Source organism: Siniperca chuatsi, linkage group LG2 (genome assembly GCF_020085105.1).
Source record: "Siniperca chuatsi isolate FFG_IHB_CAS linkage group LG2, ASM2008510v1, whole genome shotgun sequence".
In the NCBI taxonomy this organism is placed as follows: Eukaryota; Metazoa; Chordata; class Actinopteri; order Centrarchiformes; family Sinipercidae; genus Siniperca; species Siniperca chuatsi.
Window position 1 is genome coordinate 12,223,468 of NC_058043.1, and position 27,582 is coordinate 12,251,049.

Sequence of the window (27,582 nt, forward strand, 5' to 3'; positions counted from 1 at the left end):
ACACATTACAAGGTTAATCTCTATTGATTACAGCAGCAGAATAAACCAATACTTCACTACAGATTTTCTGTTTTCACATATGTGTGTGTATGTTTGCTTCTTTCTGTGATGCAGTTGTAGATTCACAAGAATGATGAATGATGCTTTCGTTGATACCATCTTTCTACCACGCCCATTACCTCATATTGAAAAAATAAATCATGTTTGCACAATATTAGATTCACATTTATTGACCAAAAAAAAAACATTTTTCAAAAGTGTTCTTTCTACAACAAAGACTAAGGTATTTTCACAGAAGTATTAAAAACAATGACATGTAAAGGGCATAAATATACATTCTGACGTCTGCTGACTGGCGTCTAAAATCTTCACAATAAAAGCTGGACACTGATGAAGACAATAACAGGTCCACAACCACACTTTGATCATGACAGTGAACAAATGTTCCTGTCCATCATTTAGTGTTAAAAGACTCCCTGGGTAATTATATAGATAACACTGTTTCAGAGATATCTACCCCAAAGGAAGCTTCCTCTTTTTTTCACACACACACACACACACACACACACACACACACACACACACACACACACACATTCACATATATACAAACAGAGTCAACAGAAAACTGGTGTAGTGTGTGAACTTGTGCCCCTTGTTTTGGTGACTCCACATGATGTTGTTCAGCGTGCCCGTGTGTGTCATGTGTGTTTAGACAATACGTGCCCATGTGCTCCGCTCCTCAGGGTGTTTGGACTCTCACTGCTTGCCCTCTGGGATGCTGCTTCAGAGGTGACCTACTTCTCCTGATTGTCAGCAGAAGGCAGTTTCATCAGCTCGCTTTGTGCCGAGGCACTGAACTGTGCCTGGGACCCTGGGACAGGCCAATTGGGCTTGTGTAATGAAGCTCATCACACACACACATGCATACATGCACACACACACACACGCACGCACACACACAGTGCTGCTGTCGTCAGGTCCAGGGCAGCAGAATTTATAACAGCCATTTATTACCTTCTCCTTTATCAAAGAAATGTGATTCCTCGGCGTGTTGCTGATGCATGCACCGCACTGCCATTACGGTCCATTATTGGGAGGTGACAGAGACGGAGCTGAGGGTGTTGATAGATGCTGGTGCTGGGCCGGCTGTCATTACTCCGTCTATTTAGTGTGTGAGTGTTCGAGACACTTCCCACAAAATGGCCGCGGAGCACCAACATGGCTCCGATTGCGAGGAGTAAATGATTCACATCTGTCAATTGGCACAAAATGTTTCAACACATTCATTTGCTGCTTGCATGTGTTTGGAATACTTTGAGTGGCAACACAATCAAAACAGTCCTACTGCAGTGATTTCAGTGCCTCTTCACAGCAGAGTGTATGAATGAGCAATATTTACACATGGAATTGATCTTACTGTACTGTTTAGGAGAAACAGACGTAAAGAGATCCATCAAAATACAATGTAGCGTGAAGAAATATGCACAAGAACACTGCAAATTCCCACACTGAGTATGGGTGACTTAACACAACATACTGTTACACAGAGTGCAGCAACTCTCTCTAGCCTACAGAATACTCATCAAATACAGGAGCAACAATGGTATCACATTCATATAAATAATATTAATCCCAGAATGCCTCAAGAGTCACTTCCATTCATGTGTTTAAAAATGAGAACTGAAGACCAGCTTCACTGTGTGTCCTTAACGACTCCCTTCAGAGGTGCAATAAATGTACTCGAGGTTGTGACACCAAGTCCCCTGGTATCAAAAAAAAAAAAAAAAAGTCTCTTTGAGCACCGTTCTGTACAGGTCAGGGGTCCTTGGAAGTCCATGGATTTTTATAAGGCCCAGGAGATTGCCGGGTTTCACAGATAAGGGGATATCAGTTCATCTGGGTCTCTTTCCCTCTTTGAATGGCACAGACGAAGAAAGAAAACGATACAGAGAAGTCTTTGTTTACTTTGTGATCAAAATGTCTGAGCTGGAAAACGGTCCGTGGAGAGACCATGTGAGCAGGATCAGTGGATTAACTGAGCTGAAGTCCCGCTCCGTTGCCAGGTTAGCTTCTGTTCCACTAGCTTTCGGTTTTCAATATATTTTATCTCGTTGCTGGTTTTTAATCATCAGTATTTCGTTAACAAAAGCAAAACATGATTCTCGGGTTTTCTGTCCATATCCTAAGCTAAATGGAGTCAGTCAGTGTGTTTACATGCACATATAAGTGACAGTCGGCGTTCTCCAGGAAGCTGATTTCTTTAACATCATGTAAACGAGAAACCTGGTGTTTGTAACTGGGGTAACTGGATTAGAGAAACCTGATTTCCCCAGGTAGATTTCTTCTGGAGAACGTAGATTTCTGTGATTTCTTATAAAGTACGCATATACCTGGCAAAAGACTTCAGGCAGAATATTGTTGCAGCTTTTTGCAGAGGACAGATGAATGAAACCCAGAATAGGAAAACGCATTGTCTGGCTGGCCTGAGAAGGGGGCGGGACTCGGGCTCTCTATAGCCAGAGGTGCTCTGCATCCCCATCTGCTCTCTCATGGTTGGAGAGGAAAAAAGATGGCGAACCAAACCGGCCAGCTCTCTTTTCTATGCAGCAGGTTCTCTGTCGGAAGTAATGAGTCACGTCAGCAGCTTTTTGCTCGCAGCGTCGCAGCCCGGCGGTAACACAGGAGAGGAAAGATGGAGTGAAGGGAGAAAAAGGGGAGAGAGAGAGAAAGGTAGAGGAAAGAGAAAGAAGGCGATGTGTGTTCATCTGATCATAGACAGTTTGTAGCCTCTGCTCCTGGCAGATTCTCCATCTATCTGTTTCTGCTTCTTCCATCTGTCTCCTTCTCGCTTGTTGCTCCAAGGATGAAAAGGACAAGAAGAGAAGGCTGCGTGGATTTGATCTTTTTTTAGGCTCTGCCTTTGTCCTTCTTCAGCGAGCTGTTGCCCAATCTGTCCGTCCATCGTTCACAGCCCTCTGCTGGCGTTGGGTTTCAGCTTGATGACCCACTCACCTCCATGGTTACTGTTGTACAAATCCAGCAGGTGTGTGTCAGGATCCAGGCAGTGCTCACCTGCAGAAAACACACAAAACCATTACTAAAAGCCCTAGATGTTGGATTTTTTTTGTAGCTGAGCAAAAAAATTTTTGTAGCTGAGCGAAATTTTTATTTTACATATCAATTACAGCTGCAACTAACGATTATTTTCATTATTGTTAAATTAATCAATTATTTGTTTGACCTATTGAATATTGTAGAAAATTGTAAAAAAATGTCCCAGTTTCCAAATTTAAAATTACATCTTTAAATGTCTTATTTTGTTTGACCAACAGTCAAAGATATTACATTTTCTGTTATATAAAACAGAGAAAAGCAGCCAAGATTCACAACTGAGAAGCTGTAACTTGAGATTTTGAGGAATTTTTGCTTGAAAAATAACTTTTAATAACGATTAATCAATTATCAAAACAGTTTCAGATTATTTTTCTGTCGATCAACTATTCAATTAATCAGCAATTTTTTCCCCGGGTCTAGAATCCATTCAGGACTTGTAACACAGTGATCATAAGACAATAGTCAGGTACTAACATGCAGATGCAGAAGTTTTACATTACAAAGCTGAACTGACTAAACAAGTATTTTATTTTATTTTTTACTGTTCTCCTGTGAGAGCACAGACGTGTGATTTATAAGCATTTGTCTGCTCTGATAACTGCAGATGTACTGCTCGTGTCTCTTTGGCGCTTGCACAGTTCATTACATAAGACCTTTCTACCCTCATCAGCTCAGTGAGCAGAAAGACATGCAAATGGTCAGCACTGCTCCAACCAGAGAAAACGGTGCGGCCACTTTGACTTACCAATATTCCCTCCCACCTCGTACAGGGCGCAGTCTGGATACGCCACCGAGCCGTTTCTGTTGACAGACATAAAACACTTATGGGTCATCCTGTCTTCCATAAAGGTAGTTAAACATAATATGTCATTCTTAAAGGAAATTTTCATCAGGTGACAAAAGTGTGACACTATTGCTAGAAAAAAAAAGCTTCAACTTAAGGTTGAAATCATCCCTGGTGTCACTACACGTCACCTTTTTGGTTTAATATTCATCTATTTATTTTTCTCAGATTTCATGTTAAAGACCTCTTCATGTTTTGTGAGTACCAACAGGTACATGAAATAAGTCTTTATCAAATATAGTTTTGTGTTTTGTGGCGAAACTGGTGGAAGTCAGTATTCATAATCTATTTACGATGCAAGGTGGCCATGGTTTGTATGTTTAAGATAATTCTGAATAGAAGGCTGAGGTTAGTTAGGTTAGTCCTTTCAACTGAGTGCAGTATCGTACCTTCGCATTTTGCCCTTTCCATTTTCGGGGCTGCAGAGGGACTGGCGGTAAAACTGGGCGAGCAGGTCTGAGGCTCGGGAATTAATGTTGAGCTGGAACTCCATGGTGCCGTTCACCAGCTCCCCGACCTGGATCTTCACTGTACGGCACGGCTGCAGGGCAAAAAAAAAAGAGTTAAAGAATATTTATCACTGTAATGACTTTGGGTAGTAAAACAATTATGTTATCACACGTCTGCTAAAGTTACTGTCCTAACAGTTTCTCCAGGTATAATCAGTGTGTGAGGAGCTTTAGTGGATGATAAGATCAATCCTAACAAATAAATCAGCACATTTAGCATGCATTAAAGTGCGTACAGTGGCCTAATTATGACTCCAGTGTGGAAATATTATTGCCCAGCATTTGCTTTTCACAGTTATATCAACAATAGTATTTGTTCCAAAATTACCACAAGATCTGTGATTTGTTATAGTAATTATACTGTATATTTTATTGGTTCCAAAATCAGATGTTGCTTTTGTCCAGGTTTACAGTACAGTGCAGCTTTGCTAAACCAGCTCACCTCTGAGGTGTTTTTATCAGGTTTTTCGCGGCTGTCTGTGTGGATCTTTCTCAGCAGGTTCTTGATGCGGCGATCGTAGAACTGGTAACGCCGGTTACTGTTCTCATTCAGTTTACGCACCTGGCTCATGAGGAAATTAGGGATCTGAAGAATAAAGGAACATGACGCAACATTTGTGATCGTTATATTTTCATGCCAAGGAATATGTTTACACTTCTTATCATAAGGTTGACTTACTTGGTTTTTCTGTATCTTACAGCCAGAAAAATCAAGTAAGGGGAATTTGTGATAAGAACCTTTTGTCAAACTGCTATTTCCAAAGTCAAAGTCAGGGGTATGAAATTCCATGTTTTTTGATGGGTGTTGCTTAATTACTCATTATCATTAAAAAAAACTGTTTAAAGACTAAAATTGGTTATGAGCACATGTAGAAAACATCTAATGGCCTCTAAATAATTACACCATTACATCTAATGTTTCTTCACTAAAACCAACGATCCTCTCCTCTTGAGGTTGAATGTGTGGCTTACCGTCCAGAGCAGGTCCTGGTAGCGGATGAGGAGCCTCATAACATCAGCTGCCTTCTCCGCATGTCCTTTCTCTGCCCCCTCAGTCAGTCTGCTGGGGACGGCCTTATGGAGGAAGAGGTTGGGAGCCATGATGGTCGCTACGGCCCACAGGTTCATCCTGTTCCTCTTCTCCCTGGAAACCACCTTATTGAGGAACTCAAGGAGGACCTGAAGGACACACAGATGGAGACATGCGTACGGATACATGAAATCAAAGGCATTTTTGGAATCTATATTTATCAAATTGGACACAATGTGGAGGTTAAAACACATTCCAGTTTGAAAGAGACTCTCTCACTTTCAAATGAACAGTGTGTAAATGCTGAGAAGCCACTTATACTGAAGCACAAAATGGAGTAAAGTGAATTATCACAGTGACTGAATCATCTGTAACACCTCTACTGAGAAGTATGTTAATGCACAGTAAGTTTCAGCTGCCTCCACTGGAGTCAAGGTAATTAGTTCAGGTGGGTTTTATGCTCCTGGATGCTGTAAGCGGAGCTGACTGCACACATGTGCACAAGTGAGTCATGGTTAATGCAAGCCATTATATAACAGAACAGAGTGTTTAAAATGTGGATTAGGTGCAGAACAATATAGTAATGCATTATAAAACAGTGCTTCGGTATGTCAAGTTTAGTGAAACTGTAACATGGCATGAATGTCTGACAACCATAAGAAGAGCTTGTAGGGTGTGTTGAAGAATGCTAAATATAGCTTGAAGGCCAATTTAACACTTTTGGGGTCATTTATGGATTCTGTAAAACTGTAGTGCAGTGTTTTTACTTGAAGATGAAATATTTTTTTCAAACTTGAATTTTGGTAGCTACTTTTCAACCTATGTTGAGCCTGGAGATCAACGTTTTTCTGGTGCATGTATGGTGGAGGAAGTATTCAGATTTATTTAAGTAGCAATACCACACTAAATACAAATTAAAAATGTAAAAGTATGTATTAATTGTACTCAAACACAGAAAAATGGCCCCTGTGAGTGTTATACTATTTTGCTGTTGTAGTTAGTCAACAATGCATCATATTGTAAAAAGCTCATTATCTGTTTTGTGTGTAAAATCTTAATTTTTAAAGTAACTAGTAACTATAGCTGGCAAATAAATGTAGTGGAGTAAAAAGTACAATGTTTCCCTCTGAAATAAAGTGAAGTAGAAATATAAAGCGGCACGTGAAATGGAAATACTCAAGTAAAGTACAAGTACCTCAAATTTGTGCTTACTGTATGTTCACTACTTGAGTTAATGTGTGTTAACCTGGAAGGATAACTGTTAAAACAAAAAGTGTTTGAAATCGAGCTGTGTTAACTTTGTTTCTTTTATCCTGATAGATGTTTCATGTTTACATGATGTTTTACAAAAAAATCAGATCACCTGAGTGCATGAAAACACAGTGATTAAGATCATGTATGTGTTCAGTCTATTCCAAATGTGCTAAAATGAAATCTATCTTAGAGTGTGATAACTGTTTTTGTCTGTACTTGATGAGATGTCGTTGTGTTGTGTGTGTGTGTGTGTGTGTGTGTGTGTGTGTGTGTACCTTCAGTGTGTTCCTGTTGGGCTCAGGCAGCAGCAGGATGAGCAGGTTCAACATGTGGAGTTTCTGCTTCAGCTCTGTGATGTCTGAAGGAGGAGAGAGCAAAGGTAAGACAAGTTTAACACACACACACACACACACACACACACACACACACACACACCCTCTTCATTTCCTCTGTGTTTAGCTAAGAATAATGGGATACCTAAAGATTAATGACACTGTGACAGGTGGCCATTAGCTTTGTTAGCTTATGTCTCTGTGGTCAGACGTCGTTTATAACTTTGCACTGATTCTCCTCTCAAACTACACATCAGCGAGTCATCAATCAGATTATAGTAATATCAATCCAGTCTTTTATTAAGGTGAAACTGATGTGAAAATAGCAGATCTTTTATGCTGCTTTGTCACTGTGCATGTATTTCGTGGCAGTGTAGGGACGCCTCTTAAAGGATATCAACTTGTTCATCTTAATGTGGATCTCTCAGCCGGAGCAGAAAAGATAAGCATCACACAGCGCTGTCATCATGGTAAAGAGACTCAGGTAATTATGATGTGAACCCTGCTGAGCTGTCTGGAAAAGTGGGCAGCAGATTGTTGAAGTCATGTAGAGGAGGAGAAGAGGACTTGTTGTGTTTGCCTGTTTTATACAGTAAATGTGCAACTTACCAGATACTTCTATAACACACCCATCTGCATACTGATATACTGTGTGATCTATCACAGGTCTGGTCAGTATGTAACTATAGAGGAGCAGTGTAATTGCGTGTGTGAAACTGAAAGTTCTTTAATCCATATAACAGACATGTGTCTTGTATCTGTAGATAACAGCCTGGGTGTGTAAAGTATTTTGAATCTAACAAGATTTAAAATGTTGCACACTCTACAGAATAACAACACGAGAATCCTGCAGTAAATATGCATTTGGGAATTGGAGCTACGGCTGCTGGTGTTCATCACATCTTAAACCGCTAAAAGCTGAAAGTGTCCACTGACCTCTGACGGCGCTGAAGGTGTTGAGGTACTCGGCGGTGAGCAGAGGAGCGGGCAGTTCCCGGATGAACTTCTTGAGCAGCGCGGCAGCGTCATTTGGACTCACCTCATCCCAGCTGACACGACCTGAGTAGAAGTTGGTCTCCAAGTTCTGCTGCAGCAGCTTCAGGTAGAAAACAATGACCATAGATGAACTGTCAAAGTTCTAATAAACACTATCAGTGAGTTGATTCACGGTTTTCAATTATTTAATTGTAATTTTTTGTGTGACTTGTGCCTGATCTTAAAGATCACTTGACTGACGGATAATGGCTTTTGTGAGTATATGTCATATATAAAGTTTGTCGATAAATGTTACATTGTAAGTATAAAGTCTTGATATGGAGAGTTGTTTGTCACTCACATGGCTGACATGGCTCTGGAGCAGCTATTTAAAACTCATTAGTACTAAATTAACTCTTTATGACTGTCAATGTTACAAACACAGGCATGCGGGCTGATTTCTGATACTTCCAATTTTCACACACAGAGCTCACTTCGGTACTTGGAGGTCACAACTAATTACCTGAGAATGTTATCAGTCTGTATTTGTGCCTTCGGTGTATATAAGAGTATATAAGCTCTATTACCTTGTGTTACTGATTCTTATGTTACAGCCTGGTGCTAACAGAGGCGGCCACATTATGTCTTATACAAATATTATAATGGGTTAGACAGGATTTTGAGCTTTGGATTAAATGCATAGACTCCCGTTGATTCCTGCCTTTATTTGTGTATCTAACATCAGGAAGAAAGTATGTTGTGCTCTGCAGGACAAAAAGTCAGAACATGCTGAGGGTAGTAGATCCTTCATGTACTTGGGACAGAAGAGAAAATACAGATGTGTCACAACTATAGTATACTGATAGTGGAACTTTTATCAAATTTGTTAAATTTACAAACATTTTTATATTTGTATTCTGATTTAGTAAAAAATGGTTTGGGAACAATAAATACTGTTATAATGGTGAAATATTTTGGTCCGCTAATTTCACCATAAAGTAAAGATGAAAACATTTGTTCCAAAATATTAAGCTCAGTTAATTCTCTCCAAATGATCATTGTTGTCAAATCCATTATCTATTACAAGTACTTGATTGATCTATATCAATAATCTGTCCTGTTTATCGCCCTAAGTGCTAAATGGCGCCCTCTTCTGTCTGCTTTAATTGATTCACCTCTACTGTGCATGTGCTAAATTAAATACAGAATCATAAGGTGTATCTGGCAACAGCAACTGAAAAAACATTATTGATTTTGTCTCATTGGACCTTGGTTTTATAAATGTCAACTATAGTTAAACTCAGTGAAGCTGTTTGATTTTTCTCACTGCCGTTAAAGCACCTCTGACATTTTACAGTGTCAATATTTTGGCTGCCCTTTAGGTCATGAAACATTTTTTTCACTTTGCTTTAGACATTAGATACAAAAAAGAGCACATTTTGTGATATAATAATTTGGTGCAGTGCCAGCTTTGTGTGACAGAAATAAGTGTGGATCCAAATATTGTACCTTGATTCTGGACTGAGATCCTGGAACCCGCAGGATCCCCTCCGAATCGACTCCTTTCCTCTCCAAAAACGACAACAACTGCAGAGAGAGAGAGACAGGAAGGAGAGAGAGACATTAACAGAGAGTCAGGCATCAGTAGATAAGAATCTCTTGCTCACCTCTGCTGGTTATTCTCAGCAACTGCCGCTACATACAGGGTGTGGTCAAAGCATTTCACATTCAGAGGACACTGAGATTATTTTATGTGCTCTGTCTGAAGACGTGGTTTGTAGGTTCAACAACGACAAATATATGCTGAACACATGTTGAGCAAAATATGGTTAAAAGGATGCAAACTGTCTTCTTATAGCAGACCAGGGGAGAATAGCAGATCTGATATATTATAGGCACATTCAAAAACTCAAATGACTTCAGAGGTTGTTTAAATTATTGGTTAAAGTAACACCTCAAACCCACATACAGCACTGATTGTTACTAACTTACTTACTACTGAAATTACTAAATTCATATAAAAAGTGTTTGAAATTATATTCTTTTTACACTTCTTGTATTTATTGTGTGTATTTAAGTTATGAAAAAATGTCTTTTAAGGTCATTTAACACAGTATTTCAGGTTCTTACTGCCTGCAGGAAGAGAGGAGTCGAGGTGTTGGGCTTCATTTTCTGATCATTCTCCAGCAGCGTGGCCAGCGGCACCCCGAAGAGCGTGCTCTCTGTGAAAGACCAAAGTGTCATTCTATTGTTCACCGCCTTACACTGACATGTAGCCACAGTTGCATTTGCCTGTGTGGTGTGTTTGTGTATGCCTACATCCAAACTGCCATGTCAGTGCTTGCGTAATTCTGTGTATATGATCGTGGCAACATACAGTAATTGCAGTGTGTCGAACTATAGCTAACCAAAAAATGGTAGCATTAGTTGTGGCTAATTAATGTATTACTAAAGAATATGCCACCATAGCTTATTGTTATTTTCAGTGCTATCACGTATAGAGAGAAACAGGTACTATAGAAAATACTTAGTAAAGAGACAGGTGCACATTGAGACTTTAAACATGCTCAGATTCATCACATGGGAATAAACTGATGTTAGACCTGTTAATCATCCAGACTGCAGGGAAACAGGAGGAAATCTCTGCAGAAATGTGTGTGTTGAACTAGAGCTGCAGACAACCGGTCAAGTGCCAGTTTGAGTCATTGTTTTCCTTTGATTTGATTGGATCACAATCAGAGACAACGTGTGAGAACAGACAATAAATAAACACTGCACATAGTTAAAATGTTATTGTCTAAAAAAAAAGAGACTAGCCGTCTGCAGTATGCCTATTTTGTAAAGTCACGTCCCTATGCTCCTGTTGGGTGCCGCCATACCTGAGATTTTCCTCTTGCCGGTTTTGTGCCTTTTGACCTCCAGCTCTAAGAGGTCGCACAGCGCTGTCATGTCGATGAGAGCCAACTGACGCACCTTCTTCATGTCAGTGTGGGAGAGATCCTGAATCCGAGTCACTCCTAAACGGCACTTGGGGTAGATAACCCGCTGAGAAGGTGAGAGTGAAGAGAGAGAAATGTGAGGAGAGGGGGATTGGAGTTGAGAGTTGGGAAATGGAGGTGAAGAGGTAAAGAGAGAGAATGGGATAAAGAACAGGGAGGAGAGGAGAAGAGAAGAAAATAGCAACAGTGTCAAATCACTTACATAATACTGGGATTTACTGTGCATCAGTTTATGTAATTCCCTTGATTAATACTCTTTGCTGTGTCTTTAAGAAAATGGGGCAACGGCATTTACAAAACACTAATTCTTCCCTTTTGCTTATTTAGCCTGAAACTGAAAAATAAATCTGCTGGACTCTGTGACACAACAACTCTTCTTTTGTTTGAGCTAATTCCCTCATTCCTTTATTCTTCTTAAACCTGTTATCTAACCAACAGCGGGGCCAATTAGAATTGGCTTACAATAACATTTGTGTGTGAATGTGTGTATGTACAACAGGTTTACATCAAAAGTCAAACCCGGCCTGACCCAAAACTCAAAATATTTTGGTCCAAACAGAGACTGAAATGTAAAGAGATTTCTGTGAAAAGTTTGGTGAAAATGTCTAGAGTCTTAAAGCCCTAAATTACTGACATTTATTTTTCCTGATCAGTTGGAACAACTTTTATTTTTCAATACGTTTTAATACTACAGAACACAATTATAATCACAACTACAAGGCAAACTACTTTCAGCACAAAAACACACAAAATCTTTTAAAATAGCTGTATGTTGGTGACTGGATTGAAAATTAAGTAATGTTGTAAGACCCTTCAGCTGTATGTAAGACTACAATGATATAATGATATATGTGATAAAGAGAAAGTAGAAGCTTTGGACGCAGCATGTACTGTCGAACAAAAGTTAACAGCAAGATGAACGTACAGTCAGAAATGTTTGTTATAGTGATCACAGAGCAAAACATTCGTTCTGACGTATTTCATACTTCAAAGTTCTCCCTGTACCTAATTTTAATCTTGACTTTGTCGTGACTCCTGCCACACAAGCCAAACTGTTAATATTATTATTCATCACGTATGTACTTTGCTGGAACATTTACAAAATTCCTCATTTGAAATAATATTTTAAAACTTCCAGTTTTCCTGAAGGAAGTGGAACTTACAGTCACCCTGAAAAAGAGTAGAAGAGGGGAAAGTGTTTTGGTGCTTACAGGCAAGGTGCCATCCTCTTTTCTGTGCTGGCTGTTGTTCTGGGCCAGTTTGGCCTGTTTGAGGAAGATGACGGCCTGTTCGCAGTAAGCCACATCGGTGATGAAGACTTCCTCTTTAGGAGCACCTCGCTGATGCTCTGGCATCACAGCTGAGCGGGAAACACACCCATAAACACACAAACTCCAATCAATTAGTTCCCTTAAGGAAGTCCACTGTAGAGATGTCACAAAAAAACAAAATGTGAATGCACAAGAGGAAGAAAAAACAACAAAAATGTACCCACACACTCTCTCTTATCTGACTCTCATCTCCCAAAACAGAGGAACAAAGCATCAGAAAAAACATTTGGCAGACGTGTCCTTTATCCCTTTATAACTGTTTAGAGTCAATACTCAGAACTGTTCACATAGAAAAGTAAGAGTAAATTACTATGGATGTCACTGTTACTATTTACTGTAGCAAATGTTGATCTGTATCAGTATGGCACTCCCTGTATTGTAATTAAGATGTGTATATTTCACTGTTTGCTCTGTTAAAACATCAACAACTGAATTACAAGATTTAGCTGTTTAGTAAATGTCAGGAAAGCAGGCATACAAGGCACTTTTTGTAAGGACTGTTTCCCTGTTTATTTTATTAAAAAACATTTATTTAGATATGGCAAGTGAATTCAGCACCATGAGGACAGGGACTTTCTGCAGCGGCACCATGTCCTCACATCAGGACCTCACAACTCTGCTGCTCACCTGACTTCTTCAGGTATGTGTTTTTAAAGACATGTAAGGAAGTTAATTTGTAGTTAAACCTGTTAGTAGTTTGCAAGATGATACAACAATGGAAGTACACGAGAGGGTAACTTTATTAAAATCTAACAGTTATCGGGGTTCTTGTTTTGACATAGATTATTAAAACAATTGCAGCCATTGTTTTGAGCATTTTTAAAGTGTTGTATACTTGCTCTTACCTGATAGTGGTGTTTTGGCAACCGATGCCATGCTGTTTTGGGCAAGGTCTTCACTATGCTGGGACTCAGGCAGAAGGGTCTGGTGAGAGAGAGCATTTATTTACATGTCACAAACACAAATACAACACTTTATGTAAGGAACAACTTAAGTTAAAAATATCAGTCCTGTAATATTTTCTGCACCACTGGGAATAGAAGAAGACTGTTTCCTTTGATAAAGGACTGATAAGGATCAGAGGAACAGTCTCCCCTCAGTATTCCCCTCTCAGGGCTGCTCAGACAGACAGCAGGGATAAAGCATGGCCTTTACATGTGATTTGCCTTTCTTGTCACAGGTTAGCCCCTCTGCATGGAACAAGACAGCACAATACAACGGAACAATAGAGAGTCCCTCACTGAGTCCTGACAGTCACGAGGGAAATGGGTATTTTATATTTTACTACATGCAGCTTTGAATCAGACAGGTTCTGCTTGCTGTAAACTTGTATAACAGCATAACAGTAATCCTGAGACTGGAAATACAGGCAACTGATGAATTTGTACGTATCAAGGAAAGCTGAGTCTCTAGGTGAAAATCTACATGTACATATACAAGATTTAATGCGTATATGTATGTATGTTACTCTGCATTATGAACTGCAATTAGATTTAGAAACCCATCAGCATGAAGTGCCTTTGCATTTTCTTTTGGGTCAGTGTAAACAAAGGACAAAAAGTTGTTACAAGTCACTCTCAAATTTCCTAAGTCAACTTTTTTTTTTCATACAACATCTGGCTCACTTTTCTATGTGTAGACCATTTGCTTTTCCTCCTCCACTGGGATGTCAGAGGTTGTGGTGAGTTACAGAACAACTTCCCTTAAACCAGGAGGGATTCAGAAATTTAAATAGTTCAAGTCCTGACCTGAGTGATGGGGGAGTTGAAGACGTCGCGGACGTCACGCGGTGCCGGTTTGTTCCTCTTGCGGAGGGACAGCGTGTAAGAATCCAGTCGACGCTGAACTGCCTCGGCCTGGGTCCGGGTCAGAGTGGACAGCAGCACCGCGTTGTCCACATCCTCGCTGTCCTCACTGATGAGGTTCGACAAACCAGCATCAGCCAACCACTGCTCCTCCTGTTCGCCTTCTAAGACACATTCAACAGACAGTCAAAGATCCAAACAACAACAGCAACAACATGTAGAAATAATGCAATTTAAAATGCAGAATGTTACAATACCAAAGTTTAATTTTGATGTAATATAGTGTTAAAAATTTTGACTAGATGACTGGACTGGGTTGCAGCAGCTATTCATAAATCCATTACTAAGTGTGTGCATAAAATCCCTCCTCAGTCGTAACTTCCGTTATAACCAGGTTAAGTCCAAATTTATGAGGAACTGGCAACCGGCTCTTGGACACTAAGTACAGTAGTTAGAAAGTTGTTAAAATGTAATAAGGAAGAACATAAAATTGTTTCTCCTCTCAAAATAATAATGAGGCACAAACACACACACACACCTACACACAAAAATCCAGACTTCAGAGGGTTTACTCATTAGTGAAAAATGTATTTAAAACAGTTTTTGTTTAACATAACATCAAAAGGATCAATTAAAGGGTAGAATTAACAGAGATCATTTGAATGGACATAATTAAAGAGCATTCCCATCAAGTCAACATTTGTGAATTGCTATTTGGCTTGTGCACATTACACACTCGCTGCCACAGAGCGTTTGATAGTGTTGTCATGGTGATGAGCGCTACTTTGCCATGGCAAATGCATCATTTCATGGAGGATCTCAGTGGCAGCTGTATTAAACATTGATGGTTTGTAATTCTACCACATAAACCCATGATGACTTCTATCTAAGCTCTCTCTATTCATTCTTAACCTGTCAGCGCAGGATTTGCAGTATTTACCTTCTGACTGTCTGGAGTCTCTCCTGGTGCTTTCGAGGTCTGTGTAGCCACTCCCCTGTCGGATGGTCTCCACCTCACTCCAGAACGAGTCCAGGCAGAGTTTGTCGGGGTGCTGCTCCTGATCCTGGGAGGATGGCGTGTGCGTGCTGTGTGGCTCGGCTGCCTGGTCCTGCGGGCAGGCCAAGGGCTCCACGCTCATCGCGGTGGGGCTGGAATTTCTGGTACAGACATACACACACGTAAAGAAATCACACGCATGCATGCAAACAAATGAGCAGAAACACAAAGACACATACAAACGCAGGAGGAACGGTGAGGACTGAGGCGATGTGTGGAGGATGAATCAGTCGGTAGAGCCCAGAGAGAAGGAGAGACAAAAGGAGTGGGATGGAGGGAGGGCCGGAGCGAGGAGAGAGATGGCGAGAGCGGACACAAAGGGGGGGGTCTCTATTGTTCTTGCAAAATGTAGCCTGGAGGCACAGTACCCTGTAGATCCACTAGATGTCACTGTAAGAATGTGAGATCTGTTTTCCTATAGATTACACCCTTTCATCTACCGAACCAGATACATGCATATAACCCACTTACATTGGAAGAAACAACATGCAATGAACAATTTAAGAAAGAGATATCATAAATCATCTCAGATTCTTTTCCAAACACAAGCAGGGACAATGCAGCCAGCTTTTGCTGTGCAGGACTCAACAACAGAGGATATTGTTCTCTAACAACAATAGGACACTCTCAGCTGCAGACACACTCAATCACTAAAGTGTGACCTCGTGATCACAGACACAGGAAGTGGTCAGCTGACTCACTCCATCGGTGTGCAGTTCAGTCACATTCTTCTAGTTAGCAAATCTCAAGAGACATTCCAAACCATACCAGTCCATTTCTGAGGAATGCCAGATGAGTTTTCATGCCGACATGGATGATGAATGGAATGATAGTTGCCCGAAGTATTAGAGCCAAAAATACCCGTCACACTGTGATGCAAAGAGCTTATCGAGATGTTACATGTGTAGGTGGGTTAAACCAGGTTACATGGTGTCTTGGGAGGGGGGCTGTGATGACAGCAGTTGTGAGTTTCAATAGATACTTAATTCAGTGAAAGTCTCCTTTCTAAGACACAGAAATAGAAAAAAAAGAAATAGAAAATAGTCATTGTCATTTCTGTGTGCGGTCATATACTAAACAGGCCTATATTAACTTCTCATTCAGTATTATTGGACCATACACAGACAAATAGAGAAATATGAAGCAAGAAACAAAGTTAAGTGAAAGAAATCACTGTCTTAGACCTAGACCAATATGCAGATGTTCCACTATCCCATAAAATTATGTTTTCATTGCCTTAAAGCCTTTAAATTAATCAAAACTGTCAAACGGTGTTAAAGGCAGAATGAGTAGGATTTGACGGTTGCGGTTTGTAAACACAACATTCAAAGTTGGTCTCTCCTCCCCGGCTCCACGACACCAGAAGCGGATGCCCCCTGACCGTGGTTGCCAGAACACAGCCCGGTGTACCGCCTGCAGCAACACATACCTACATAAGGCAGCGACTCAAGAGCAGGAAAATGTGTGGTTTTCGATTACAGTGTCAGCCAGGGCAGAACAGACCCCGGGGAGAAAAGGCGAAGGAGTGCGAGCTGGAGGTAGAGGCTTAGCGAGGGGCAGAGGTTGATGCCCAGAAACATCCCGAACACAGCAAAATACAGGCAGAGGGCACAGTCTCTGCAGATACAGACACCGCCACACACTTCTAGTGGGTTATAAGTGATGATTGAGAGGGATTATTTTTGTATGAGTCTATACATTGTTTTTTAGAAAGATCGTACTCATTCTGCCTTTATGTAACATGGGCCATGCCGTTGTTTTACTATCCTCTAAACCAGTATGGTTACATTCCAACATACATCATAGTAGTACGTAATGTGATGTGATTAGTTGGCTTTCATTTCACTGGAAAGACTTCTAAGATTTCAGCGGTTTTCAGAGCTTTTTCCAAATACATCCTCCAACATATCAAGACATAATGAAATTACTTAACTAAATCAGACATTAAATGCATTATAAAATAATATGCACAGATCCAATTTATTTAAGTTGTATCCGCAATGATACTGTCATTACTGAAGGCATCAGGTATTGGCCAGACAAGACAGATCTGTCAATTATTTTTCAGATTAATCAGTAACCAAAGATATTCTATTTACAATGATATAAAACAGAGAAAAGCAGCAAATCCTCACTTCTGAGAAGCTGAAACCAGCGAATGTTTGGCATGCATGCTGGAAAAATGTCTTAAATAATTATCGCAATTGTTGTCTGCTTTTCTGTTAATCGACTAATTGTTTCGGCACTAGACGGATCTACTTTGAATAATGTTTTTTAGTCACATTAAGATTGTAACAATATCATTTTTATAATCCGTCTTTAACGGTGTAATTAAAATTTGGACAAACCTTAATAGAGAGTTGTTGTATGAATGTCTCCACTTATAATTAAAATGATTACAGACAGAGAGAAGAATGATCTCTATCAGTTCCAAACAGATTTTAAATAGGAAAAGAAAATATACTATATGATCAGAACTCAGCATCAGCCAATAACCTGAATTTAGATGTGGGAATCAATATGGGGAGAGAACATGCAGTATTAATGCTAATAAGCAATATAGACATAATAAAGGCTGTTATTTTCATGCAACATCTGGCTCACTACATCGCTCACACACAGCTGTCCAAAGCCATAACATGTGCTCACAACCTGCTACGTTTAAGGATAAAATACATCAAGCCTGAGAGATCAGAGGTCTGCAGACAGCTGACTCACAGCAGCGCACTGGATCCTGCTGCTCAGCAGCCGCATCAACTTAAGTGAATGCCACAAGAATTCAAATTAGATTAAAATGATGTGAAAATATCTGAGAATTATTTTGACATTAAAATGACTCAAGTTCACAAGATAAACTTGTTTCTATCCCACAAATGAAAGTTTGACTGCAAACCACCATACAATTACCATATGTTTTGAATAGGACAAATGTCAAAATAGAGTCACCATCTAAAAAAGGTTAGGAAACACAGACTCCACAGCATAGACAACACATACCACAACTGCAGGGGGTTTTAGTGACATGTTTGTTATGATGTCGCACTTCACTGTCAGCAGTGGTGGAATGTAACTATTTACATTTACTCAAGTACTGCACTTAAGTACAATTTTGAGGTACTTGTACTTACCTTGAGTATCCTCATTTTATGCTACTTTATACTTCTACTCCACTACTTTTCAGAGGTAAATATTGTTATTGTACTCCACCACATTTATTTGACAGCTATAGTTACTAGTTAGTTTTCAGATCAAGATTTTATAAACAAAACATGTGATCAGTATATGAAATATGAGATGTTGTGTTATAGATATAAAGTATATAAAGCATTTAAAATGTGCTCCACTTCAACCAGCTATAACATTAAAGTACTGTACATGATAATGCATCAATAACAATAGTCCAGTAATATAATGATATAACACTGACTTTTACTTTTGATACTTTGAGTACATTTTGCTGATAATACTTTTGTACTTTTGCTTAAGTGAAATTTTGAATGCAGGACTTTTACTGTAACTGAGTAGTTTAGTATTTCTATGGTGTGGTATCACTACTTTTACTTAAGTAAATGATTTGAATACTTCTTCCACCACTGACTGTCAGGTTATTTTTTCACTTTACCGCACAAAGTGCCATCAACACAACTTCACTTCGAGCACGGACAACACTCTTTCTCTCACCTAAACATTTATGATTTCGATCCTGCTGATCCAGCTCCGACTTCAACTCCTTCTCATCACACCTACCTGGCTTTTTTCTTGTGGAAGGGTGGCTTCACATGCTTGCTCCCCGCTGGGCTTTGGGTAGGACGGAGCCTGAAACCAGTCAACCTGTTGCGTGGAAACTGCATAGTGGACCCGACTATGCTCACCACTACCTCCTCTCTGCCTCCCATATCCACAATGCTAAAGGAATCCAGGAATTACAGTCCAGCACAAAACCTAGTTTTATCCAGTCCTGGTGGTTGGACACCATGTGAGTGTGATGTAAATCTGTCTGCTGCTCCAGTTTCTCTGTGTGGTGAGAAGAATTGATGTTGGAAGACTTTACTGAGGCTGTGTGGTGTCACGTGTTTGTGAGCTGAGTGGAGCTGGAGCTGGAATGCAGGAGGGTGTGATGACTCCCTGAACATCAACACATCATTCACACCTGTCCCCTCCCGCACCACTCTGAGGTGACACGCCCTGCTTGCATGCCTGATAGCCTTCAACTTCCTCTCTGGTTTAAACAAGCATGTTCAACAAAACTAGTTAAAAACTCCTCTGGCTGTAACATAACAATGACAGTCCTTGTTCTATTCGAGTAGAGATCTAATAGATGTAAATGATGAAGCCTCTAGCCACACGAGTGAAAGCTGACTAATCTTAATGTCCACTCACATGTATACCTCAGGCACTTTATTGGCCTTTTAGTGAAAGCTACACAACTTTACTTGAGCTAATTAATCAATGATTCTTTGTTGAAAAGATGAGGCATGTTATCACCTCTTTGCTTTGCAGTTGTCACTGTATGAGTTAAGAATTAAGTTAATCAAACGGATCCAAGGATGAAGATGTTTCTTTTCTTTCTTAAACTCTGTGGTTGAGTTTGCATTGCAAACAGGTCATCTCAAATCAAACAGCACATACTTGTGATGTGACAGCTAATGACATGGTATGTTAAATCAAATCATGCCTTATATGCAGAAGACAGCTACTTATCGCACCATTCATGTTGTCATAAATACCATCCTAGTTCTACCTCATACCTGAGCTCGACTAAACAGATGACATAAATAATTGTCAGGTGGATGTGATGTATGTCTATGAGCGCGAGGCAGAGTGAGAAAAACTGACAGCAAGAGAAAATGTCTCAAGTTCCTCAAGCGTAACAGGTCTGTCAACATTGTAACCCCCACCAATTCACAGACTCATGATCACTTTTTCATTCTCTCTTGTCAGCTGAGGATGTAAACTAGGTTAGGTGAAAAGTGAGAAAAACATTCTAGTAGTTTTGACACTTGGGTAATTTTAGTGAAACCTATTAGCCTACCATTTTCACACATTTCACCTAAACATAGATGTGCAGTTTTCAACAGTCTGCTAATGCATGACTTTGTTTTGTCTGTTTTAATAAAAGCGTGATGAACAATTCTGGCAATGCATTTCCATGAAAATTCAACTGAAACCTGCTGTGCAGCTTACAAGGAAGAGCCTAAGCAGCGACTTCAACCTCTACAGTTTGTCATATAACTCCGCTTTCTATCTAAAAATGTATCCAAACTAAAGGTTTCAAACTCTTGTGCCAGACTCATAACAACTCAGATCATAATTAATAAAATCAAACGAGGTATGCCAGCAACATCGCTATAGAGTACCCTCAGAGCACAGGTTATAAAGAGGAACGAGGAAAGCTTTGAATCTACTTCCTTGTTTTGCCTCAAGAACCAAGAGGAAAAGCAGCATTGTCTTATTTTCAAACCTGCTAATAATACTCCTCACCTTGCCAGTAAGTTATAAAGCTCAGCCACAAAACACACCCTACTTTTGTAAATAGACAATTGAAAACAGGGACTACTGAAAATGTCAGGGTGTTGGGCTTGTTTCTTGTTGAATGGGGCTCAAAACACAGAGAATCAACAGGAAACCATCCACTCTGAAAGGAGAATGGACAAAATGTCAAACTGTTGTCTTACGTTTATACGCAGCACTGTGGGAAACAACACAAAGTGACCCCAACCAACAACTCTGTAATCCAATTGAAAAAGCGGTTTGTGTTGAAAGCAACACTGTTTAATCCTCGTGACTGAATACCATTGCAAGCCTCTAAGCTTGCAGAGAATGCAACAGTTACAGCCTTGAGAAAGTGTTTCTTCTCAACCCCTGTCAACACATGTCGGATCTGTCCTATGATCTATAGACAATCCTAAACACAGAAATTATGTTTTGATTTTGAATCACAGTAAGTCTACAAAGTCCCTAAACTTTGTCCAAAAAAACAATTTCATTGTTGCACTGATTAACCAGTAAAACCAGTTTCAGATCAAAAACCAAAGCATGTGAAAACAACCTTGCTCAGCACTCATAGTACCCCACTTTAGCCTAATGGTAGTGAGTTAGTTTCATACATGAGCTTCAAGTCCCAACAGCCCCCGAGTCCACAGCGGCAGCAGAGGCCTGATCCTACCTGGCCTTGGCTCGCGTGATGGCTCTGCCCGAGAGCAGCAGCAGGGCCGCCGAGCCACTTCTCCCCCACGGCATCCTGCTGTTGTCCCCCCAAACTGCTGCAAGCTGTAGGAAACAGCAGCTGCCTGCCCCTGGCAAGCTGTTTCCTTGTAATCTCTTCTCTGCACAAACACATTCGAACAAGGACAGTCTCACGGCGCTGGTAGGCACGTCACTACATCGCATCCTGGGGCAGGAAAGGAGGTCTACGTTGGGGGTGGGGGGCCCAGTGAGGGAGAGGAGCTGAGTGGCTGAATAGCTGACCGAGGCTGGGACACAGACAGAGGGAAGAGATTGTCTGAATGGCTGGTTGGATGGACGGGGCTGGAGCTGAGAGCTGAATGGATGAGGCAGAGAACACAACAGCTGCACGCCTGACTGACTAGCCGGCCGGCTGGCCGGCTGGCTGGCTGGCTGGCTGGCTGGCTGGCTTGACTAACTGTTTGGATAAAGTTATGCTGGGGCTTCATCATTTCCACCACAGAGAAAGTGGAAAACATCCTTTGTATAAGTGGCAACATGCTCACATATTCATTTACTGATTTACTCAAACTCAAACCTCAGGAATCTGCAATGTTGTTCTCTTTAACTTGACCTCTGGTCTTTTGTCTTTATGGTTTTCATCAGTAACTTAAGGCCATGATCCAATTTACTGTCACTTATTTACAGCAGGGTTGAATATCAATGAAAAGCTTTAGACAAAAACAGGGGCTCTTTGGATCAGACCTATAGGAACACAATGCAGAGTAGGGCGGGCACAAACAACCTACAATTAAACCTGTGTCCTCTGTTACATCTTTTGGACATAACCTGTTCTGATGTGGTTTGATACCAAGATTTTGATCTGACTGTCTTTCATAATATGAACCCTCCAGATAACACAGGTCAGCTGGGAGCAGTCTACAAACTGTCTCAAGAGCTAAAACATGGTAAAACTTCAAATCATTATGCTGTGCATAGATGGGAACAAACTGTGACTGTAACTTTTAATTGCAGGACTAAATGTTTTCTGCTGCCCATTATTAAAATTAATTTATTAACACTGATTAAAATTTAAACCTAAATGAAACTGGACTTTGAACTTTACTGACAGAATGCAATTTTTTCAATTGTTTTCTCAATAAATGCCTTTATATACCTATATAAAACATATTAAACTGCCTTTGGGTATCAAATGTGCTATACAAAAGGTTGGTGCACAAAAGGTTACTTGGTGCTGAACTGAGCTAAGACAGATGTTGGGTTTATTACAACATCATAATTTCAATGAGATTTACTACATTTGTCTCATTAGGAGAGGGCTTTGAGGGCTCAGCACTAAGAATTGGACTTTGTACCACATCAGTGTTGGATAAGCTTAAGATTATAAGAAATCTATACAGTGTTTCTATGAATATATGTGAGCTACTCAGTGGTATAAAACTCATAATGTGACCTTTAAATTTTTTAAAACCACTGGGACATTGAGAAAATGTACCTTTACACACTGCGCTCAATAACAAGTAAACAAAATACAGAATCAATTAACATTTTCATTTGGTGTGGCTGAAATCAGATTAGGCTCCTCTCTGTTTTTGGATTAGTATAGTCTATACTGCTCGTGTCTCAGCTCGCTGGCAGTTTGCCCAGTCACTTCTTCCACTCGGTTTGTCTCTAACCAGATCAACACAGATTAGGGAGACAGCAGGAATCCCTCTAGGGATTTTTCCTTCCTCACCAGCTCTCTCTCTACTCACAATAACTTATTCCTCACTCCTCGCTTCTCCATCATTTTAGACTGTGGAGAAGTCTCTGCAGTCTCCCCTGTGACTTGTGTCTCTCAGTCACTCTCTTCACTCTCATCTTGATTTTCCTCCTGGTCCAGTAAAACCACCATATCTGCTCTCCTGTAACTTCATGCCATGCTCTTTCCTCTTACAGTAAACCAAAGCCCTTCTTGCCCCATCCTTCCTTAAACTGTTTCTTTCCTTTATCTTGAATCACCTCTGACTGTTGTTTCTGGTATGTCAAGCCTTTTCTCGCATTCTCTGACAATCCTCCTTAGCTCACAGATATGCTTTGAGGAAAAGGAGAGTGGAGAACATGATGGCGTGTCTCTGTGTGACCCTGACATGGCATGTGACAGCTTAGCCTCATGCCCTGCTCATCCACCTCTTGGCAAGCAGAGCACAGAGCTTGTGTGGCATGAAAGGGAGGGGAGGGAAGGACAGGAAAGTGGAGGAGAGTAGAATACAGGAGAGAAAACGATGACAGAGGAAGAGAAGACAGGAGAGGAGTTACAGGAGAGGAGGAAATGTGGCATATGTTGTCTCTTGTAGGTCTTTATTTGTTTGGCTATTTCTATTAACCGAAAAAATGCCTAATAAGAGAATCTGCTGTTTAAAATGTGAATTAGAGTTGAGGAGAAAAAGAAAATGTGGCCCAGGCCGAGGCAGACTCACTGACTCTTCCAGGTGGCTTAACTAACTGTGAGAAACCCTAAAAAAAAACTAAATTGTGACAGAGAGCCAGAATGATGCAGCTTATCACTCATACCTCACACACACAATTAAAAACTTATATATACTTACATACTGTATATGCTCACACAGCACACAGAAACAAGAGGTGGACGTACTGTGATGCACTGTGTCATCAATGATGAAGTTAATTTGATGCAGCTAATGCAAGTTTGTCTTCAATCCAATGACCACAACACTGTCCCACACAAACCAGTGAAAACATAGTAAAGTGCAAATCTGTAGCAAACGTTTTAGTCAAAAGTGCAAAAGGTTTTTATGGGATGAAAAAACAAGTCATGCACGTGTATTTTTTATTTTATACATACACTGTGCTGTAGCGATCGAACTCCTGCATGACAACCACAGTGATGTGGGTGTTTCCGCTCATCATTATTTTTGGCTGCAAAGTCTGGCACATTAATTCATCTGGATGGTGTAGCTGAACTTTCACTTGAAGTTGTGAAAGCGCAGGTGGGAAGTGAGTTGAAGAAAGCTTCAAACAATCTGGACATATAAACATATTGATGCGTCATTCAAAATATGTCCCTGCGCAAGGGGCTGAAAGAAAATAAAAGCAAAAAACTAGAAAATCCACAACTCGTTTATCTATCTAAAATAACTTCACAGAGGACATCCCATAACTATGCATCACTGATATTTTCTTTCTGCCAAAAATGTTCTTATGGCTTCACCCAAAGCAGGGGTTAATCTGTAAATTATTACCAAATGAGCTCATTAAGAACTGTGGAAAGTTTCAATTTAATTGTGTGAGACAAAAATAAAATTCAGCAAAAGTGCTCACTGTTCAATATTAAATAATAACACCAACTGTCGACTGCCACATATGCACAGATTCAGCTTCTATATTTCAGACTTGTTTAAGGGACTTTGGTTGGTATGAAAGCTATAGGCCTGCTGAGTTTAGATAATAATAACCACCTTTGGTCTGATGGCAACAGCTCATATTCTCTAAAAAGACGATGTGACACGTATGAATTCATTTCTCTCTCCCTATCACCCAGCACTTATGCAGTACATCACTTTCATGCCTTACTTGACATATTAAGTAGCTTATAATTTTATTACTTACTGACAATGAAAGCAGGCAATAAAGCAGGCAGTGAGCATGTTCTCCAAAGAAGAGCTATAAATGGACGTCTGAATTAAACCCGACACTTACATGATCATAGCAATCATGATAAATAATTGAAAAATGATCTGCATGTAACCATATCTCTCCTAATGATCAGGTTAAACTAACTTCCTTGACCCTATCTCTTCCACCGAGCCATTTCACAAACACTGTCAGTCCTTTCTCGACACTTGCTAATGGCAGCAACTACATCAGTCAGAGGGACATCATAGATTAACTATTATTTATTTTCCTTATTAGTCATTTTATCATATATTTGTGTGAATCCAAATTCTCTCTTTTGGAAACAGATTTCACATTGCGTCAACCAAAACAAACAAAGTGTGCTCTCGTAAAGTCACTCTGCCTACCTGAGCTGAGCAGGGCTTAAGCTACTAGCAATGAAAGTTGGAATACCTTCTTTTCTCTTGCCATATGGAGCAAAAGTGAATTACAAGAGCAGTAGTACTTTGCACTGACTCTTACCATTTAAACTTGGAAGCACACACCCTTCACCCTGGCTCTTAAGGTATCAGTATTTAACACGCAAGCATAGTTTTCTAATTTACCTAAAACAATCATAGTGGCCATGTGTTCTCGTCAATATATACCATTGACAGTGAGCTGAAAAAACCTGAGGTTAATATCCACAATTAGACAATAATTCCTAAAAGCCAGACCAACTATGCAGCCTACTCCTGTACAGTATGTCAGTCTGCAGAGAAGTTAAACTAATCTGAAACTAAATTATCTGAAATTCACAGCACTAAACAGTAATACTCAAGCATATCATATCGATACTGAAGCAAAGAAGTATGCATTATCTTTAAAAAAATCAAATTTGAATATTACTCCAGCAATGATATCTAACGTCAACTAATGACAAACATTTGAAATGCAGCTGTAACAAATACTTTTAATTTAATTCCTTTAATTCACTGCCATATATTTAAAAGTTTCTGTGGGAGGTATTATCAGATTTTTTAAACTCTTAAATATCATTATTACATTGTTGAATACTCGATTCTGATTGGTCAATTGGTCTATAACAGACGTAAGTAAGCAATAAGCGGGATAATGTACAGCGAAATTAACCCCGTCAGGTTGATTCTAGACCTCCTGCATCACCTGGTCGGGGTTAATTTCGCAGTAATGACCGGCTCCCTGTACATTATCCCTTACATATAAGTATGAGCCTCAAAAAGCAACTATCGGTCGGGCCATCATGCATAATATTACAGCAAACTTCAATGAAATCTACGGAAACACTTGCTTTCTACTACGTTTATGTTTATGTTTAGCAGCTGAACACAGCTGCACATGCAGGCAGAAATAAACCGCCCATAGCAACAGATCCTGACACCCTAGCAACCAGAAACGTTTCCCGACCGGACAAGAGAAGCACAAAGCCAGACGGTAAAATTACAAACAAAACACATAAAACTACTTATAGGTCAATTATTTTGCCTCCATTTCTAAAACAACATCAGTGGTTTTGATAAGAAAATTCACGTTTTTTAACAAATTGTAAAAGGGTAGCTAGCTAACTGAAAACAAAGAGATCCACTAACTGAACCAGTTTACTTACCGGGGTGAGAAGGCTCGACTGAGCGTGAAAAGAGGATTTTTCCATGTAAGTAACAGTGATGAGTCTTGCTGTGAACAGTGACAACAAACAGATGGCAGGAGAGAGAAGATCAAACTGCCTGGGGACGTGACAGACGTGAGAGAGGCCGCTCTCCTCCGCCAACCGTCCACGTTATCTTTCTCACCTTGCGGCTGACGTCATCACGCAGGGGTCCCACAACAACACATGCTGCCACATGATGATTCTGGTTCTTCAGCATGTTCCTCTTGTTTTGTTTTGTTTTTCTCATATAAACAGTCAACTCACAGCTCAAAAGCTACCACTTTAATTGTCCGCAGGAGAATACAGCTTCAATGGAAATCAACGACTCCACCTGCATGCAATTCCTGCATATCTGACCTCTTGTCATTCCTGAAACTTGAAAAATATTACATTTGGATTAAGAGGATGCTCAGGCAAATTCTACTCCCATTGGCAACCCATAATCTCTTCTTTTTTTAGAAGCCTGTCATTTGACAACATCCAAATTTGAGAATGTGAGAGATGCAGAGAAACAGTTTCAATAGGACCTGGAGGGTTTCTTTAATATTTATTTATTTATCTATCTTCTTCCTTCTACTGTACTTATAATTGCATGCTCACCTACTTTTTGTATTAGTTCTGCTTGATTTGTCTCTTATGTTGAATATTTCTATACTTTTGTAATACTCCAAATACATAAAGTAACCTATTACATTAATCAGTCAATATTTATTCCAGCACTCTGCACTCTGCAACTATTGAATTCTTGTTGTTCTTGTATGTTGTTCTATCTATCTTCCTGAAAATGTTCTTGTGTAAGTACATGGAGAGCAGAATCCTTGTATGTTTACACATAGCTGGTAAATAAAGCTGATTCTGTGCA

General features: G+C 40.0%; 1 protein-coding gene and 1 long non-coding RNA gene across 7 annotated transcripts; one reads left to right on the forward strand and one right to left on the reverse strand.

Moving 5' to 3' along the window:
* Positions 1–546: 546 nt before the first annotated feature.
* Positions 547–26,815, reverse strand: LOC122863817 (rho GTPase-activating protein 40). 6 transcript variants are annotated; one of them, XM_044170619.1, is made up of 15 exons: positions 26,679–26,815; positions 15,137–15,354; positions 14,140–14,360; positions 13,237–13,315; positions 12,272–12,420; positions 10,941–11,106; positions 10,192–10,283; positions 9,571–9,648; positions 8,023–8,182; positions 7,030–7,112; positions 5,443–5,649; positions 4,913–5,056; positions 4,351–4,502; positions 3,863–3,918; positions 547–3,075 (listed from the first exon to the last, which is right to left on the reverse strand). In XM_044170619.1, exons 2-15 carry the CDS (start codon positions 15,333–15,335, stop codon positions 2,969–2,971), a joined length of 1,893 nt encoding a protein of 630 aa, XP_044026554.1. In that variant the 5' UTR covers positions 15,336–15,354; positions 26,679–26,815; the 3' UTR covers positions 547–2,968. The 6 variants fall into 6 exon arrangements, with proteins under 6 accessions (XP_044026554.1, XP_044026529.1, XP_044026520.1 ...); XM_044170594.1 differs by lacking the exon at positions 26,679–26,815 and adding an exon at positions 21,420–21,685 and having other exon boundaries at positions 14,140–14,357; XM_044170585.1 differs by lacking the exon at positions 26,679–26,815 and adding an exon at positions 21,420–21,680.
* LOC122863843 lies at positions 26,023–27,582 on the forward strand. Its single transcript, XR_006375101.1, has 2 exons — positions 26,023–26,506; positions 26,757–27,582. It is a non-coding gene; the product is annotated as an uncharacterized LOC122863843 (long non-coding RNA).